General features: G+C 42.4%; 2 protein-coding genes across 7 annotated transcripts in view; one reads left to right on the top strand and one right to left on the bottom strand.

The window, feature by feature from the left end:
- The window catches only part of PARP9 (poly(ADP-ribose) polymerase family member 9), a 36,706-nt gene that overhangs the window by 539 nt on the left and 16,526 nt on the right, over nucleotides 1–19,641 (top strand). For 4 of the 6 annotated variants that reach the window (XR_010155318.1, XR_010155317.1, XM_001167332.7 and 1 more), the window contains exons 2-7: nucleotides 4,358–4,461; nucleotides 5,600–5,741; nucleotides 7,943–8,778; nucleotides 11,421–11,642; nucleotides 13,254–13,472; nucleotides 18,588–18,645. Coding sequence is in view for 4 of the 6 variants with exons in the window: in XM_001167332.7 (XP_001167332.2) it covers nucleotides 4,447–4,461; nucleotides 5,600–5,741; nucleotides 7,943–8,778; nucleotides 11,421–11,642; nucleotides 13,254–13,472; nucleotides 18,588–18,645 (1,492 nt within the window). In the remaining 2 variants the exon portion in view is untranslated. The remainder of the gene's footprint in view (nucleotides 1–4,357; nucleotides 4,462–5,599; nucleotides 5,742–7,942; nucleotides 8,779–11,420; nucleotides 11,643–13,253; nucleotides 13,473–18,587; nucleotides 18,646–19,641) is intronic. The other 2 variants (XM_001167453.7, XM_001167425.6) reach the window with 1 other exon arrangement.
- Nucleotides 3,768–19,641, bottom strand: part of LOC134809492 (uncharacterized) — a 45,861-nt gene continuing 29,987 nt past the window's right edge. The window contains exon 6 of the mRNA XM_063806356.1: nucleotides 3,768–4,177. The gene's annotated coding sequence lies outside the window, so the exon portion shown is untranslated. The remainder of the gene's footprint in view (nucleotides 4,178–19,641) is intronic.

Raw genomic sequence — 19,641 nt, 5'->3', positions numbered from 1 at the left:
ACTGCTGTTATCACTATTATTTGATCCTAAAAAGTAATTCACATTCTGAATCCATGTTAAACTTACCCATTTTTGAAAATTTGAATGTGTTCATCTGATAATTGTGACCTGTTACCCCTTCCCTCCCTCCAACTCTACCCTTTAGACGGGCTTCTGCGGGCTTTTCTCCTCCATTGCTTGATTTAACCAACAGCACTGAATTGTTTCTTGCTGCTCAAAGAGCAGAGCAAGGCCCTGATGTCAAGGGCTGGTGAGGGGAGGCGGACCTGTGAACCAAGGAGCAAAACTTCTCCAAGGCCTCCAAGGGGAAGTTTCAAGCAGAATCTTAATGCATTGAGTGTGGCGGCGAGATGGGGAGGACAGGATTGGGGGGAAAAGCACCTGAGGCTTAGGGACCACTGTGGTCTGAAGCACAGAGTGGGCCTGGGGCCTGGGAGGAAAGGAGATGGGTGAGGGGATGAGGGAGGGAGGGCCTACCTAGATGGGCACTGTCCAGCAGAAATACAATGGGAGCCAGTAGGTTCATTCTAAAATTTTTGCAGCCATACTTTTTAAAGGATAAAGAAACAGATGAAATTAATTTTAATGATTTTTAGGATATTTTTAAAGGATAAAGAAACAGATGAAATTAATTGTAATGATGTTATTGACATATCCAAAACTTAATCATTTCAGCATGTAATGAGATTTTTACATTCTTTTTATCATACTACGTCTTTGCAACCCAGTGTTTTTCTTATACTTACATCACATCTCGATTCAGATTGGCCACATGTAGCCTCAGTAGCTATGTGAGGCTGATAGTCCACCCTGGACAGGACATATTTAGATGGTGAAAAGCCTTGAAGAGCAGTGAAGATGACCTGAAGGGCTTTAAGCAGGGAAAGCAAGAAAATGACTTGCCAGATTTGCATTTTAGAAATATGGTGCTGACAACCGTGTGGAGGACACATTTACAAGCAGGGATGAGTGGCGGCAGAAAGGCCCGAGATAAGGTTTTTGCACATGGCTGGTAAGACTGGAAATGGGCCCATCTTTACTGTGAACAATTTGGCAATACTGTCAGAATTACAACTGCATATACTTTTTGGTTCTGGAGTTCCATTTCTAGGAATTTGTCCTATTGATATATTAGCCCCTGTGTGAAGTGACCTGTGTACAAAGATGTTCTTTACAGCCTTGTTTACAATAGCAAAAGATAGGGAACTCTTTAATGCCCATAAATAGGGGGACTAGCAGTTTAATAATAATAGTATATCTATACAATGGAATACAATGGGCAGTAGGAAAAATGAAAAAGCTCTCTATGTGCTAACATGAAAAGATCTCTAGGATACATTATGTGGGAAAAATAAGATGCAGAAGTGTGTGTATAAGCTACTACCTTTCGTGTAAAAAATGCCACTGGAAGAATACAGGAGAAGCGCTGATTGACTCTGGACAGGGAATTTAGCAGCGGAGACAGGAGGAAACCTTTTACATTTTCTAAATTTGAACCATGTAAATGTAATACCTATTCAAACAATAAAATGTCAAACTAGGTACATTTAAATCTTTGAAAAGAGTATATTGCTGGCTGGGCGCGGTGGCTCACGCCTGTAATCCCAGCACTTTGGGAGGCCAAGGCAGGCGGATCATGAGGTCAGGAGATCGAGACCATCCTGGCTAACATGGTGAAACCCCGTCTCTACTAAAAAAAAAAAAAAAAAAAAAAAAAAAAAAAAATTAGCCGGGCGTGGTGGTGGGCGCCTGTAGTCCCAGCTACTAGGGAGGCTGAAGCAGCAGAATGGCGTGAACCCGGGAGGCGGAGCTTCCAGTGAGCCAAGATCGCGCCACAGCCTGGGCGACAGAGTAAGACTCCGTCTCGAAAAGAAAAGAAAAGTAAAGAAAAGAAAAGAAAAGAGTATATTGCCACAGCTCAGGCAAAAGGTGCTGAGACCCTGAAGTGAGGCAGTGTCAGTGGGCGAGGAAGGAAGGGGCATATTTGAAAGTGATTTAGTTTGTCAGGTCCCAGATATGAGACAAAAAAGATTCAGGGAAAGTTCCTAGATTTCTGATTTGAGTACGTAAATGGTATTATCATTTACTGAGCTGTAGAATCCAGGAGATAAAGTATGGATTTGGTGGGGGTGGGATGGAGGATTGGGGACCAGGAGATAAGAGGTCTACTTTTGCAGAGGCTAATTTGAGGGGACTGTGAGACCTCCAGGTGGAGTTGAAAAATGGGGCTCAGGAGAGCCATGGCCTAGAACTGCAGATGTAAGAGTCATATTTGCAATTGGTGAGTTGAAGCCACGGAAATGGATGAGATCACTCCTGGAGAGTATGCAGAATGAGATGAAAAACGCCTTAGACAGAATCCTGGGGCAAACAATTAAGAGGGGGATGGTGGAAGTGAACGCAGGGAAAAGGCCTGTAAAGGCAAAGTGAAGGGTAATAAAAGAACCAAGGGAAGATGGCATAGGAGAAGCCAGGAAAGCAGAATTTCAGGAATCAAAGAGTGAAATACTATAGAAAGTAGTCCAGTAAAGATGGATAGAAGATAATCCATTGGCATTAACCACATGAGGGATTCTGATGAGCAGTTTCTCTTCTTTTTTTTGAGACAGGGTCTCATTCCTCTTGCCCAGGCTGGAGTGCAGTGGCACAATCACAGCTCACTACAGCCTGAACTTCCCACCAAGTGATCCTCCCATCTCAGCCTCCCAAGTAGCTGGGACTATAGGCATGCACCAACATGGCCAGCTAACTTTTTGTATTTTTAGTAGAGATGAGGTCTTGCCATGTTGCCCAGGTTGGTCTCGAACTCCTGAGCTCAAGCAATCTGCCTGCCTCTGCCTCCCAAAGTGCTGGGGTTACAGGTGTGAGCCGCCATGCCTGGCCACTGGCAGTTTCAAAAGAGTGCTGGGAATGAGGCAGGGAGCCAGGTTATAGTAGGCTGAGTGGGCAGGTGGGCAGAAGGAGAGTCCACTACTCATTCCAGAAGTTTGGCTGCTTATGAAGAGAAGGAAACACAGTAGGAACCAGTGATGGAAAGTTGGGAAGGCTTTTCTGTTTTTAAAATGGAAGAAATGGAATGCTTAGGGCACTATGCTCCTTGTTTGGCTATCCATAGGCCTGTAAAACTTGGCCTGAAGACAGAAACAGGTGCAACATTTAAAGCAAAAGCACATGGCCAAAGCAGATGAAGTCATCCTTCTTTTTTGAAAACAGCAGTGCCCTCTGGAGGCAAAAAATGCATCTTGTCTTTGCATTTTAGAATGCAAAGGATTGTACTAGACCTGCTGCTTTCCCTTGATGAGTAAGAATAGTGCTCTGATGCTGTAGATGGTTGTACAAAATGTTTCTATTGCAAAGACATTAGAAATCATTTCGACCAGGCGCGGTCGCTCACGCCTGTAATCCCAGCACTTTGGGAGGCCGAGACGGGTAGATCACGAGGTCAGGAGATTGAGACCGTGCTGGCTAACACGGTGAAGCCTCATCTCTACTAAAAATACAAAAAATTAGCTGGGCGTGGTGGCGGGCGCCTGTAGTCCCAGCTACTCGGGAGGCTGAGGCAGGAGAATGGCGTGAACCCGGGAGGTGGAGCTTGCAGTGAGCCAAGATCGAGCCACTGCATTCCTGGGGGACAGAGTGAGACTCCAACTCAAAAAACAAAAAAACAAAAAAACAAACAAACAAAAAAAAACAAAGAAATCATTTCGAGGCCTAAATATAGCAACAAGTGTGGGCAACTGTATCTTTAAGCATTTTCATCATCACTCTTCTAAAAATTCATAATCTTTAATTCCTATTAGATGGAAAATCATAACAAAGTATTTTTTCCCAGATTTTCTGACTTTTAACCAGATATACCCCTATCATTAGGTCAAGGATGTTTATCACAAATTCAATAATACACCCCCCTCACAGGCTCTAGTGGCATTTCCTCTTTCTTCAAACACTCTCCAGTGGGCTTCACTCACTCATAAGCTCGGTCTTCTTTACTGTTCTTTGAATGCTGTTCTCAGTCTCACCACTTTGTTATCATCCTCTTCTTCTAAATATGTAAAAACCTCCTGCATCCTTCATGACCAGGCTCTAGTCTCAACTCCTCCATATAGCTTTTCCTGTTCCAGGTCGTAGAGCATTTTCCCTTCTCTGAACTGCCATTATGATTTCCACTGGAACCTCTCTTGGAAAGGGTAGAAGGCAAACAGTAACAACGACAGCAAAACAATGTGTACATCGTTATCAAGGAAATTAAGAACTCATCAAGATCAGAAATCATGTTCAGTCCTCCTACAGTATATTCTTACCGAATTTCCTAAGATTCTGGCTAATGTTTATTGCATCTTTTCTAATTCATTCCTAGAAGTGGGCCACCATATCTGGAAACTACAGTCTATGCTTTGAAGCGCAAAAGGGAATAAACATTTAAAGACTCCCCCGGGGACCTGGAGGATGGACTTTTCCATGGTAAAAAGCATAAATGTGTATATACGTCATGAACCTTGATCAGCACATGAATACTTCTTTATATAACAGCAAGAAATCTGGGGTGTTCACTAACAGCTGACATCCTCATCTGCTTTTAATAGCTCAATAAAGTTTTCTCCTTTCTCCCTTCTTGAGAAATGGGGAATCAAGAATATGCTAATCTAATAAATAGTGTCAACTTGAAGCTGGATGATTTTTCAGAATCATTTTAATTCTCAGCTCATTTAGTGATTCTGCTTTTTTGGGTTGGGGTAAGGAGAGTAATAGAGGATGAATGAAAAGAAGGGAATAGAGAAAGATCAGATTAGAAGTCACTTACTAAACTTGAAAATTCCACATTAAGGCTTGTACCATGACAAAGGCAATTGAAAGTGGATCCTTGCTGGTGGATGAGAGACAGAGCTGATGAGGCTCATGTCCCCAGGTCTTCTGTCTAGAGAAACCCCAGAGTTTTGGAGATTGGAGTCTATCTGAGAGTTTGGGGTCATTTTGGTCTGTGACTTTTGGGCCTTTTAAAGTGTTGATCTCTAACCCTCATCTCATTCTGAATTAGAATGAGATGCACTGAGATGCATTGGCGGTGGCTGGCGCCTATAATCCCAGTTACTACAGAGGCTGAAGCCAGGAGGATCACTTGAAATCAGTAGTTCGAGACCAGCCTGGTCAACATAGCAAGACTCCGCTCATCTCTAAAAAAGTAAAAACAATTAGCTGGGCATGGTGGTGCATGCCTGTAGTCCCAGCTATTCAGGAGACTGAGATGGGAGGATTGCTTCAGCCCAGGAGTTCAAGGCTGCAGTGAACTGTGATCGCACCACTGCACTCCAGCCTGGGTGACAGAGTGAAACCTTGTCTCGAAAAACAATAAAATTAAATTTAAAAAAAGAAATGCATCGGCCCCTAGGGAAATGACATAGGGCCAATGTTTGCTGGCACATTTAGTATTTTAAGTGTTGCGGGCATGCAGATTTAAAAAAACACATGCTTCCCGCCCTCCCAAACACAGTGCTTTGAGCAGGATTTCCATTGCATTGTGTTTACTAGGGTGTATTTGTTATCAATAAGCTGTAGTCATTCCACTTCCATTTTTTAAGAAAGCCATTCTCATTTTTCACAGGTGGCCGGAGCAGCAGCTTACAATGAAAAATCAGGTAGGATTACCTCGCTCTCACTTTTGTTTCAGAAAGTCTTTGCTCAGATCTTTCCTCAGTGGAGAAAGGGGAATACAGAAGGAGAATGTCTCCCCTACAAGTGCTCAGGTGCGTGACTGCAGACCCTTGTGGGGACCCCCGCACATGCTTCAGAGTTGGTGTGGCACCAACCAGCAGGCATGTTCTCTCAAGGCCTACACCATTCCTCTCCTTTGCCCATAAATGTAAGACTCTTTTAACGACAGCCTACGGCTGAATTGACCAGATGGGGTGGCCAACTGATTATCTCCTTGCTCAACGAGTGCTATACAAGCTAAATAGTTCTTGCCTAATTCCAGGGGTCCCCCATTAAAGATTTTCAACCAAAGCTCAGGCCAATAGGGCCTGACTACCCAATTCCGGCTTCGTTTGGGTAATTGAGGCCACAAGAGGTCTTTCTAGGAGACTCAGATTAGAAATGGGAGTTGAAGCAAAATAAAAGTAATGATCACATTTTATCTATTTTAGGATGCACATTTTTTTTCACATTTTAACATTACTAAAATAAGGTAGTGTACCTGTTATCAATTGATGGTATGCCCCAGTTTAGTTGGCATTTTTTTCCCTTTCTCAGAGGTAGTGTAACAACAATATCTTAGACACCATGAAATACAGTGTCCCAAGCTGGGTCCTCCAGGAAGCAGAATTTGAGATGGAATTAGGAGTGCAAAAAATTCACTGTGAAAGGTAAAGAGAGGAAGCCGGACTGGGCAGACTAGCCATCAGACTGTAATAAAAACCTGACAGTCTCTGCAAGCCTGAGATTGACTGTTAGAGGTGTCCCACGTTGGGCATGAATGGCCTTGCTCAGCTACTGATGGAGGCTGCCCTGAGAATAGCATGACCTTGGCTGAAAGCTGAGATGAACCCTGAGGGGCTAACAGCTGGAGGCTGTCAGCTAACTGTATTTCCCACTTCATAGCCAATCGCAGGGAGATCTGAGTAGCACATCTTCTTGTCTGCCACATACGGTAAATAATTTTTAGTCAATTAGTTTTAATTTCACCAAAATTGTGCCAGACTAGAATATCATAAAGAATTATTTACTGAACTGAAGCAGACAGTATCAGTGCTCCACTCATTGGCTGGTCCAATGTCTCCCCTACTCCTCCTCACCAGGGAACTGCCTCAATCAATGACCAATAGAAGTTGGGTAGGCCAGGCATGGTGGCCTTTTTGAAGCCACCCAGGTGGGCAGATTGCTTGAATCTTTTGGAGCACTCTGAGAAATGCCTCTGAGAAAGGGGAAAAAATGCCAGCTAAACTGGGGCATACCGTCAATTGATAACAGGTATACTACCTTATTTCAATCGGCCCAGGTGGGCAGATTGCTTGAAATCAGGAGTTTGAGACCAGCCTAGGCAATATGGTGAAACCCCACCTCTACAGAAAAAAATACGGAAATTAGCTGGACACGATGGTGTGGGTGTAGTGCTGTGAGCCTGTAGCCCCAGCTACTCAGGAGGCTGAGGTGGGAGGATGGCTTGAGCATAGGAGGCAGAGGTTGCAGTGAGCCAAGACTGCATCACTACACTGCAGCCTGAGCAACACAGTGAGACCCTGTCTCAAAAGAAAAAGAAGTTGGATAAATATCCCAGCTCCTGTGGTTACTACCCCTCCAGTGGTATAACCCTGAGGCACAAGATCTACACTGTTTCCCAGTAGAGTTAAGTTCCATCTGCCTAGTTACACGTGCTTTGTTCATTTGTCTTACTTTCCCACCCTGCCCTCCCCACCCCAAGGCCCTAGTATTTCCTAGGATCACCTCCCAAATAAACTACTTACATTCAAATCTTTGTCTCAGGGTCTGCTCTTAAGAAAACACAAACTTAGATGCTGACAAAAGCAAAAAAGTTATAAAACCTCCACCTATTTTGGCTCATAATTAAGTCCCTTCCAATACCTGTGCCCTAAGCATTGGTCTTTCTAAGCTCGCCACTTTTATATATATTTTTAAAAATTCACAAGCCCCCATATACATGGTTTTCCTACCATCATCACTGCATCATAGTAACTACCACTTATGGAGTACTTAATATATGCCAGGCACAAGACTATGCACTTTATGGGTGACCTACCGTTGAAAACTCTTAGATGTCCTTGGTCTAATTATATGTGTAGTTGAGAAGAAGAATCATGAAGAGCACTACATGAAGTTCATCTCTCTTTTGCACATAGGAAACACAGTCTCCTGGTATGAAGTGGGATTACAACCTTTCAAACCGTGCTTTTTTTTTTTTTTTTTTTTTTAATCTTCTCTTCTTTTCCAGAGACTGGTGCTCTTGGAGAAAACTATAGTTGGCAAATTCCCATTAACCACAATGACTTCAAAATTTTTAAAAATAATGAGCGTCAGCTGTGTGAAGTCCTCCAGAATAAGTTTGGCTGTATCTCTACCCTGGTCTCTCCAGTTCAGGAAGGCAACAGCAAATCTCTGCAAGTGTTCAGAAAAATGCTGACTCCTAGGATAGAGTTATCAGTCTGGAAAGATGACCTCACCACACATGCTGTTGATGCTGTGGTGAATGCAGCCAATGAAGATCTTCTGCATGGGGGAGGCCTGGCCCTGGCCCTGGTAAAAGCTGGTGGATTTGAAATCCAAGAAGAGAGCAAACAGTTTGTTGCCAGATATGGTAAAGTATCAGCTGGTGAGATAGCTGTCACGGGAGCAGGGAGGCTTCCCTGCAAACAGATCATCCATGCTGTTGGGCCTCGGTGGATGGAATGGGATAAACAGGGATGTACTGGAAAGCTGCAGAGGGCCATTGTAAGTATTCTGAATTATGTCATCTATAAAAATACTCACATTGAGACAGTAGCAATTCCAGCCTTGAGCTCTGGGATTTTTCAGTTCCCTCTGAATTTGTGTACAAAGACTATTGTAGAGACTATCCGGGTTAGTTTGCAAGGGAAGCCAATGATGAGTAATTTGAAAGAAATTCACCTGGTGAGCAATGAGGACCCTACTGTTGCTGCCTTTAAAGCTGCTTCAGAATTCATCCTAGGGAAGAGTGAGCTGGGACAAGAAACCACCCCTTCTTTCAATGCAATGGTCATGAACAACCTGACCCTCCAGATTGTCCAGGGCCACATTGAATGGCAGACGGTAAGTCTTTGTTTCTATTCTCTTGCACTGGCACAGGTGATCCCTGAAAATTAAATAATTTTTGAGCGTACACTATGCAACACTATGTAGAAACCATCTTGTTTGGATTAAGAATATGAGCCAGATGCAGTGGTACATGCCTGTAACCCAGCTACTTGAGAGCCTGAGGTTGGAGGACCATTTGAGCCCAGAAGTTGGAGGCCAGCCTAGGCAACATACCCAGACCCCATCTCTTTAAAAAATTTTAATTTAAGTTTTTTTTTAAATAGGCTGGTCATGGTGGCTCATGCCTATAATCCCAGCACTTTGGGAGGTCGAGACAGGAGGATCACTTGAGCCCAGGTGTTCAAGACCAGCCTGAGGAACATAGCAAGACCCTGTCTCAAAAAAAAAAAAAAAAATTATCAGGGCATGGTGATGCACATCTGTAGTCCCAACTACTTTGGGAGACTAAGGCAGGAGGCGCACTTGAGCCGATGAGTTCAAGGCTGCAGTGATTCCTGCCAGGGCAACAGAGCAAGACTTTGACTTTGACTCTAAAAATAATAATAATAATATAGCATTCAGTGCCAGGCCATCTGGATTTGAATACCAGCTTTGCTATTTATTAACTGGGTAACCCAAAGCAAGTTACTTTATCTTTTGTTCTTCAGTTTCCTCATTTGTACAATGAGGATAATAATAGCATTTATATCTTAGAGCTGGGATCAATATACATAAAATGCTTAGAGTAGTGCTTGGCACATAATAAGTGTTTATCATTATTATGGCTGTTGCTATTATCTTAGGCACCCGGAGGAATTAGAACAATCTTTGATCCCAAGGAACCTAAAATCAATTATATTCTTTATTATAAAAATATTCTTTATTTGAAAAATCTCTCTGGGGAGAAAAACCATCTCAACATTTCTGAAGCAACCTATCAATAGTAAACAAAAATAATACTTAAGAGTATGTAAATTTGTGACAAGAGTGGAGTATAGTGGACCAAGAAAGATTGCTTCAGAAGGTATGAGTTTTGAATGTGATCTCAAGTTTCGATGGGTATGATTGGCAGGAGGGGAAGCTTTCTGGGTGGTCAGAGTGACTTGATCAGAGAGATGCAGAGGAATTGACAGAAAATAATGGGCTTGACTACAGTCAGGAGACACAGGTGGAGCTCTAAGTCATAGTCTGTGTGTTTATACACAGAATATAACTCTGCCAGGGGCTGTGGAGAATGCAAGGTGCAACTAAGCATTTAGCTGGGGGTCACTGGGCACAAAGGTGAGGATGCTGGCAGGGAAGGGGAAGGAGTCAGGGCAGCGGTGAACCTAGGTATTTCTGAGTCAGTGCAGCTCCCCTGCTAGACGGAGAGCACCTTAAAGATGGAGATCTTGGCTTATTCATCCCTATAGCCTCAAGGCCTGGTCTGGGCATGCATCTAAGGGTTCAGCAAATTAAAGATAAATAAGTGGAGGGGGCAGGAGGGAGAAGGCACCACAACAGAGGGTGAGAATGAATATAAGGCTATATTCTTTTTTTTCTTCTGGATCAGTGATGTCACACTTAAGACTCTCGTGACCACAATCAAATAGTCTTAGACACTGGTAAAACAAACAAACCAATAACACTTATTGCCTATAAGACAATTAGAGAGAAGACTGAGGGGAGTTCATGAAATGAAATATTTGAGAAGTCATTAACACACAAATTTAAAACTAAAATGGAAGCATCCTAGTTGAGTAACTTATCCCTTTAACTGAATTTTTTAAGGTATATTTATTGCCAGCAACATTAGGAACATTACAATTTTTAAAGGGTGTCGGTGCCCCCAAATTGCAAATTCTAATTGTGCTTTCAAAATGAAGCATTCATTAACCTCAGTGAAGAAATACCTGAGTTACCCTGAAAGGGAGCCAAAGTCAATAGAATGATTAGGGGAATCTGGGCATGGGGGAAGGAAGGACACTATCATTTTTAGCACAGCTCTGAGGGTTAACTAGGAGATGATGTTATCTAAAGTACAGCTCATGTATATGTACAGTCTCTTTCTGAAGAGAGAGATGAAGAACTTGGTTGCACATAAGATGGGTGGGTGAGTTGGGGGTCTGGGAACCTGACCAAGAAGGGGACCTACTTTTCATTGAAGACCTTTTTGTCCCATTTGGAGTTTCTTTAACCATGTTAAGTTTCTTATACCTTAAACCATAAAAACATTAGGAGGTGGAAATTCTCCAAGAAATTTTATTTCCTATTTAAAACGAGACAAAACAAAAACCCACGACGAAATAGCAAAAAGTCATGGTGGTCGGGCAGAGATGAAACCATTTATCGACAGAGCTTAAAACAAATCACAGGGAATACTCAGAATCTAGCCATCTGGTAAGGTAATCCAGCAAGGGGCAAACAGATGTTTGCAATGAAAATTATATCATCCGTACATTTACATAATTTCTGAATTATGTAATTCAGCTTCATTCATGGCAATCAAATAATCACTCTTTGGAAATACGAGTTTCTATTCATTATTAGAAACTAAATTTAGAATTTAGGATCTTCAAAGAGTATTTTTCAAAGCTCTTCAGGGAAGTAAAGATTTAAATTAGTCATTTAAGAAGAAGGAATTTAACAATGAATCCTACCCTTTCTTCCCTTTTCAGGCAGATGTAATTGTTAATTCTGTAAACCCACATGATATTACAGTTGGACCTGTGGCAAAGTCAATTCTACAACAAGCAGGAGTTGAAATGAAATCGGAATTTCTTGCCACAAAGGCTAAACAGTTTCAACGGTCCCAGTTGGTACTGGTCACAAAAGGATTTAACTTGTTCTGTAAATATATATACCATGTACTGTGGCATTCAGAATTTCCTAAACCTCAGGTAAGTTTAAAATAAATGTGGCTTTATTTAGCTCCATAGTGTATACAGTCTTTTTTTTCTAAACAAATTTCCATCATTTCATTACATTCATGAAATATTTTGTCAAGTGGTATAGTTCTCAATTTTTAGCACACCTGCGAGTACCAGAAATACTGAACAGGTACAGTTGCCATAAGTTATCTTAAGAAGTTTGATTTAGGTCTGTCGCAGTGGCTCATGCCTGTGAGTCCAGTGCTTTGGGAGGCCAAGCTGGGAGGATCACTTGAGCCCAGGAGTCTGAGACCAGCCTAAGCAACATAGCAAGACCCCCATCTCTACCAAAAAGAAAAGAAAAATTAGCCAGGTGTGGTGGTGCACACCTGTAGTCCCAGCTACTCGGGAGGCTGAGGTAGGAGGATCACTTGAGCCCAGGAGATTGAGGCTGCAGTGAGCTGTGATCACACTGCTGCACTCTAGCCTGGGTGACAGAGACTGTCTCAAAAAACAAACAAAACAACAAAGAAGTTTAAAATGTTACCTAACCCATGTCTAAATTTTAAGTAGGCATACTGCAGATAGACACTGAAACTAGTATTCCCTCAGTCTGAACACTGGTTCCCCCCAACATACCCAGTGACCTCGTTGGCCTTTTCCTAAGTAGGCAAGGGATTCAGCCTTTCATGTCCCTCCACGTGTTATATTCCTGGAGCAGCTGGGGTTCCCCCTCCAGCATCATTCCAATCAAATCTATTACCTGAGGTCTCTTCCCACCCGTGCCTGCAGTGGAGCCTGGCTGTCTAGCCCACTCTCCACTGAGGCACAAGCATTAATGAACTCAGGAGGCAGAGGTTGCAGTGAGCCGAGATCGCGCCACTGCTCTCTAGCCTGGATGACAGAGTGAGACTCTGTCTCAAAAAATAAAATATAAAATAAAATAAAATAAAATAAAAGCATTAAAGAATAGGAGGAACCCACTCAGATGGTGAAAAGAGGGAAACTTAATCCCCTTCTCTGCCTTTGTCTGTCTTTCTTCTTCACCATTTCTGGTCCCTTCTTGAGAGCTCTCTAATCCCAAACTGGTCCTCTAGTCTCCCTCTATCCCTCAGTTTTCCAAAGTCCTTCCATGGGCAACATTCCTGTATTACTTTGATTTTAACAGTTGGTAGAAATTTAAATCTGCCAAAAATATTAGCATTTCTCCAAGAGAAATTACATGATAGATCTTAATGACGTTGAATAAGTGCTGCTTTCTTATTTTAATCTCGATCTCCTTTATGAAAATTCAAGAGCTCTTGACGTTGACCTGGAAGGGGCAGGTGAATGGGGTAAACAGATGGTTGGCTCTCTGACCTGGGGGGATGGGTAAGACTATATAAACTGGGAGAAATTCTAGTGCCCACATGTCCTGAATAGCACAAGATGGCCACTCTATTGCTTCAGTTTCTCACCATCTAACCTTATTCCATAATGGGTTCCCTCTGGAGTGGGACCTTTCCTGTCATCTGAGGAGGCAGGGACACGAACCCTGAGGGAGAGTGAAGGTGGACATTGTAAAATATGGGCAGGATCAAGGGGTAAGTGGAGTCTTGTTCTTGACTCAAATGCTGATCTTAAATTTGTGTTTTCCTGCAGATATTAAAACATGCAATGAAGGAGTGTTTGGAAAAATGCATTGAGCAAAATATAACTTCCATTTCCTTTCCTGCCCTTGGGACTGGAAACATGGAAATAAAGAAGGAAACAGCAGCAGAGATTTTGTTTGAAGAAGTTTTAACATTTGCCAAAGACCATGTAAAACACCAGTTAACTGTAAAATTTGTGATCTTTCCAACAGATTTGGAGACATATAAGGTAAGTTAATATCTTAGAAATGTCCTACAGTTCATTCATTTGTTCATTCATTCAGCAACATCTGTTTAGTATCTACAATGTAAGATGCAGGGGATGCAGGGCTAGGTGCTGTACAGTGTGGTGGTGTTCTAACTTGGTGAAGTTTAATTTTTACAGATTGTCCACCTCTGACCTAGTAAAACATGTCATTATAGAAGCCATGTTTGGCAAGACACGGTGGCTCACACCTGTAATCCCAGCACTCTGGGAGGCCGAGGCAGGCGGATCACCTGAGGTCGGGAGTTCTAGACCAACCTGACCAACATGGAGAAACCCTGTCTCTACTAAAAATACAAAATCAGCTGGGCGTGGTGGCACATGCCTTTAATCCCAGCTACTAGGGAGGCTGAGGCAAGAGAATAGCTTGAACCTGGGAGGCGGAGGTTGTGGTGAGCCGAGATCACGCCATTGTACTCCAGCCTGAGCAACAAGAGTGAAACTCCATCTCAAAAACAAAACAAAACAAAACAAAACAAAACAAAACAAAACAAAACACAAAGAAGCCATGTTTACCCACTACCTAGCTTCAGTCTTTTCTTTTAATGGAACTTATTCTTCCCTCTGCTCCTTAAAGGTAAGCAACCCTCTAGTTTCAGTGTGGGGTCCTTGCCCCTCTCTCATCTCTCTCCCTTCAAGAACACAACTGTTCTTGCAACTTCTGTGAAGTCCTGTCTTCTTAGCCAATCCTCTCCCATTTCCACTTGGATCTCTGACCGTCATCTCAAATCCAGTGTATTTAAGGCAAATTCTTTGTCTTCTCTCTCTCTCTTTTTTTTTTTTTTTTAAACAGATGTGGTCTTGCTCTGTTGCCCAGGCTGGAGTGCAGTGGCACAATCATAGCTCACTGCAGTCTTGAACTCCTGGGCTCAAATGATCCTCCCACTCCAGCCTCTTGAGTAGCAGGCACTACAGGCACTTGCTACCATGCCTGGCTAATTTTTAAATTTTTTGTAGAAAAGCAGTCTTACTATGTTGCCCAATCTGGTCTTGAGCTCCTGGGCTCAAGTGATCTTCCCATCTCAGCCTCCCAAAGCTCTGGGATAATAGGTGTGAGCCAATATGCCTGGCCTGTCTTCTCCTCCTCAATCAGTTTTCCCTCTAAAATCCCCATCAGTCTCAGCTTTGCCTCTCGCTGGCTATATAACCTTGGGCAAGTTAGTTTACTTATCTGTGCCTCAGTTTCCTCATCCTTAGAAGAGGGATACTGATTACCATCTTACGGAGCTGTTGTGAAGATGAAATGAGTTAATACAGGTGGGTGAGGTGGCTCACGCCTGTAATCCCAGCACTTTGGGAGGCTGAGGCAGGCGGATCATCTGAGGTCAGGAGTTTGAGACCAGTCTAGCGAACATGATGAAACCCCGTTTCTACTAAAAATACAAAAAATTAGCCAGGCGTGGTGGCACACACCTGTAATCCCAGCTACTCGGGAGGCTGAGGCAGGAGAATCACTTGAACCCAGGAGGCGGAGGTTGGAGTCAGCTGAGATTGCACCATTGCACCCGGGCTTGGGCAACAAGAGTGAAACTCCGTCTCAAAAAAAAAAAAAAAAATGAGTTAATACCTGTAAAACACTTAGAATAGTACCTAGCACAGAGTAGAAGGTTAGCTGTTACATCAACTGTAATGAGCTGTAGTTCACTGAGTGCTGAATTGTTACTAAATTCAGTGAATTGTTTATCTTTTCTTTCCAATTTCTTTAACAGCAGTGGTATGCCTGGCTAGTTTTGCCATGTCTCCAGTACTGCCCTCAAATTCAACCCATTCTTTTTTAGCTCATCTGTAGGTGACCTCGGAAGGAAATCAGCCGTGGTCTAACACATTTGGGCTCCATGTGTTGGAGGGGAGCTTGTCTTATGTGTCTGAGTACACTTCATCTCAGCTTTTTGTTTAGGTGGACAGATGAAGCTGAGTTCCTCGCATGTGAATAAACTGTGATATTTTCAGCATAATTGGTATATATTGCAGTGCTGTTCTGCCTTTAAAGTACCGACCATCTCTGCTTTATTCTCACTTAGCTGGCATTTTCGAGAAAGACTTTAATGATGTTATGGAAGAATAAAAAGGAAAGGAAATAAGATACAGCAACCTAAAATAGGTTTTCAAGATATAGGTTTCTGATTCTGCCAACAGCAACATCCGAGTTTTAGTGAGACTTCTCGGCACGTGTCTGGATTTTGGATATAGAGGGCCTTGCAAGGTTTGCCTTGCAGAGAGTGGCTGCAAACATTAGTTCTCTGACTGCTCATATTCCCACCTCTTGGCCTGCTCTATGTGCATGGTTGCCATTTTATCTCTGCCTATACGGAAATGAATTTATACTTGTTCCAGCTTGCTCTTTCTTGGAGCAAGTATGAAAGTTCTTATTCCTTCTGCTGCCCAATTAAACACGGGGAGATTTGTAGCATTTGCTGATTTCTGTGGCTGCTTTCAAGCTGTTGATATGACATCACTGAAAACAGATTTAGAAGAGATGGTCACAGCAAGCTGTCTTGAGTCATTGTATGCCAGCTCCAGTATCCCACTGCGCCTCACCCACAGCTAACTGGTGAGATGGTGGTGCATGACCCAAGGAAGTAGCTCACCTTCTGATAAAATGAATAATCCTGTCCTTCAGATGAAGTTCATCAGTTTCCCATGCAGAGGATTATCTCTAAGCCCAGATAGGTGCCCTGATCACCTCCCTGAACTATTTCTTTTTTTAATTTCCTTTTTTTTGAGACTGGATGTCGCTCTGTTGCCTGGGCTGGAGTGCAGTGGTGTGATCATAACTCCCTGAAGCCTCAACCTCCCAGGCTCAAGCAATCCTCCCATCTCAGCCTCCTGAGTAGTTGGACCTACAGGCATGCGCCACCATGCCTGGCTAATACTTTTATTTTTTGTGGAAGTGGGGTCTCACTATGTTGCCCAGGCCAATCTCAAACTCCTGGACTCAAGTAATCCTCCCACCTCAGCCTCCCAAAATTCTGGGATTACAGACGTGAGCCACCGTGCCCAGCCCCTGAACTTTATGAAGCACCATTTTCATACAAGAGGAATTAACCACATCTAGAAAAGAAGGTTCATTCTCTCCAACATACAAACAAAAATGTGCATGACAGTTTAAGAAAAATGGAAAGATCAACCAGGGTCTGAGCGCTCCCCCAGGGACTAATAATAAAAATAGTGCCGTAGGGGGCCGGGCTTGGTGGCTCATGCCTGTAATCCCAGCCCTTTGGGAGGCTGAGCTGGGCGGATCACCTGAGGTCAGGAATTCGAGACCAGCCTGGCCAACATGGTGAAACCCCAGCTCTACTAAAAATACAAAACTTAGAAGGGCATGGTGGTACGTGCCTGTAATCCCAGCTCCTTGGGAGGCTGAGGCAGGAGAATCACTTGAACCAGGGAGACGGAGGTTGCAGTGACCCGAGATTGCACCACTGCACTCCAGCCAGGGCCATCTCAAAAAAAAAAAAGAAAAAAAAATATGTATATATATATGTGTGTGTGTGTGTATATGTATGTGTATATATATGTGTGTATGTATATGTGTGTATGTGTGTATGTATGTATATATATATATAAAATATATGTGTGTATATATATATATATATATAGTGCCATGTATTGTGTCTGTCAGGCACTGTGCTAAGAAGGTGTCTTATTTCCTTCTCCCCTTAATCTTTTGATGAAGCCACTGTTGTCGTCTCCATTTTACAAATCCAAAAACATAACCCAGAGGTTAATATGCACACAGCTAGTTACATGGCCAAACCAAGATCAACCTTGGTGTCTGTCTGCCCTCAAAGCCTTGTTCTGAACCATTAAACAGAAACACAGAGAATGATACATCTTTCAGTTTTGTAACTCAAACAAGAGGATTATTTTACACAGTAATTTACATTAAAAGTGAATGTTGACCATTCCTTCAGGCTCTTTTCAGCATTAACACTACATTATATCCACATGGAGGTATGTGTGCAGACATAATGTATACATCTTCTAATAGGCCTTTTAATAAGCATGTATTTTCTTCCTAAATAAGTTGTAGTGAGATAAATGCATTTAATACACCTAACCTACCAAACATTATAGCTTAGCCTATCCTACCTTAAACATGTTCAGAACACTTATATTTGCCTATAGTTGGGAAAAATCATCTAACGCAAGCCTACTTTATAAAGTGTTGCGTATCTCATGTAACTTATTGAATACAGTGTTTACTCTTGTGATCACGTGGCTGACTGAGAGCTTGGCTTGCTGCCGCCGCCCAGCATCACGAAAGAGCATCTTACTACATGTCAACAGCCTGGGAAAAGCTCAAGATTAAAAATTCCAAGTACAGTTTCCACTGAATGTATATCACTTCTGCACCATCAATAAAGCCTAAAAGTCCTAAATCAAACCATTGTAAGTCAGGACCATCTGTATTGCCAATTGTATCTACTTTGAACAAGGAAGACAGTGAATACCATGGCTCCAAAAGCTAAGTGAGATGTGTTATTTCTAATAGACATTATGTTAATGGATCTGTGTTGCAATATGCACAAATCTTTGTCTATAGACTTTCATATAATAACAATTACAATAGCTACCATGTACTTAATGTTTACTACAAGCCAGGAACAATTTTAAGCACTCTATAGGAATTAACTTATATAAAACAGATTATTTTATTATTCAATTTACAGACCAAGTTTGGTGTGTATACCATTTTTTAAATGAATTTGTGTTTTATTAGTTACCTATAGTTTTCTTCTTCAGTGACATATCCACAGCTTTAGTTTAGCACAAGCAGGGCATTAAAATCTGTTGAATGAATGCATGGTTATATTTTGTCTTGGAATGTATAGTCTTCTTTATTTATACCAGATTTTGATTTCATCTCCATTTTTCCTATGCTTATTCTTTCCGTGTTCTAATAGACTGAGGTCCTCTTCTCTGGGACTTTCCTAAAGGCTGCTTTAGATTTGTGGTAGTAGGAATGGGACTGACAGAGTGGATGAAGTCAAGTGCTGTGTGTGCAGAGAGGGAGACTTTGATGACAATGGCTATCAGCCCTGCTTATGACTCTCTGCTCTGTTTTGCTTCTTGTAGGCTTTCAGTTCTGAAATGGCAAAGAGGTCCAAGATGCTGAGTTTGAACAATTACAGTGGTGAGTAAGAAATTCACAGGCCAATAAGTAGTGTCGCCCACCATTGGCTCATTCTATTCTTGATCATCTGAACTAACGGAGGGGAGAAGAAGAATAAATAAGCCAAACGTATTGCATTGTGGTCCTGCTTGGATACCTGCCTACTCTATACCCTGATCATGATGCTTTTCTTGCTTGGTCCAGTTTCATGATATGAACAGAGGAAGGTTGAGTTGCAGTGGATAATCCAAGATGTGGGTGGTTGATTCATAAATAGATATCTATAATTTTTTCCCAAGGAAAAGTTCTGGCTTCCATAAACTGGCATTCAGTCACTCTTTCTGCTCTGAACATCTAAATAGGGTTACTTATTGTAATTATGGAAAACACATCTCAGTAATGCCAGATAAATGAGTTAACTCAGTGTTACTCAAACCCAAGTAATCACTGGGATCATGATGGAAACTTTAAAAAACAAACAAATGCAAAACCCCCAAAATATGTATTTGTCCCAACTCTACAGATGCTGATTCAGGGACTCTGGGTCTGGGCCAAGCATATCTATTTTGAATGCTCCCTAGTCAATTTTGATGCCGAGCATATTTTCTTTTCTTTTTGAGACAAGTTCTGACTCTGTCACTCTGGTTGGAGTGCAGTGGCGTGATCTCAGCTCACTGCATCCTCTGCTTCACAGGCTCAAGCCATCCTCCCACCTAAGTCTCCCAAGTAGCTTGGACTACAGGCACATGCCACCACACCCAGCTAATTTATTTTATTATTTTATTTAATTTTTTCTTTGGTAGAGACGGGGTTTCGCCATGTTGCCCAGACTGGTCTTAAACTCCTGGGCTCAAGTGATCTGCCTGCCTCCGCCTCCCAAAATGTTGGGATTACAGGCATATAACATCATTCTTTTAGTGGAGTTTGGGTGGACTGAGATGGAATGTTCAGTGGCCTGGCAGTGCTGTAAGTAAGGAAGGAGAGCATTAACACTTCTGGCCTGGAACTGTGCCTTTT

This window comes from Pan troglodytes, chromosome 2 (assembly GCF_028858775.2).
Source record: "Pan troglodytes isolate AG18354 chromosome 2, NHGRI_mPanTro3-v2.0_pri, whole genome shotgun sequence".
NCBI classification, from domain to species: Eukaryota; Metazoa; Chordata; class Mammalia; order Primates; family Hominidae; genus Pan; species Pan troglodytes.
Note: the sequence above shows the minus strand (reverse complement) of the source record. Positions and strands in the feature narration are given on the sequence as shown.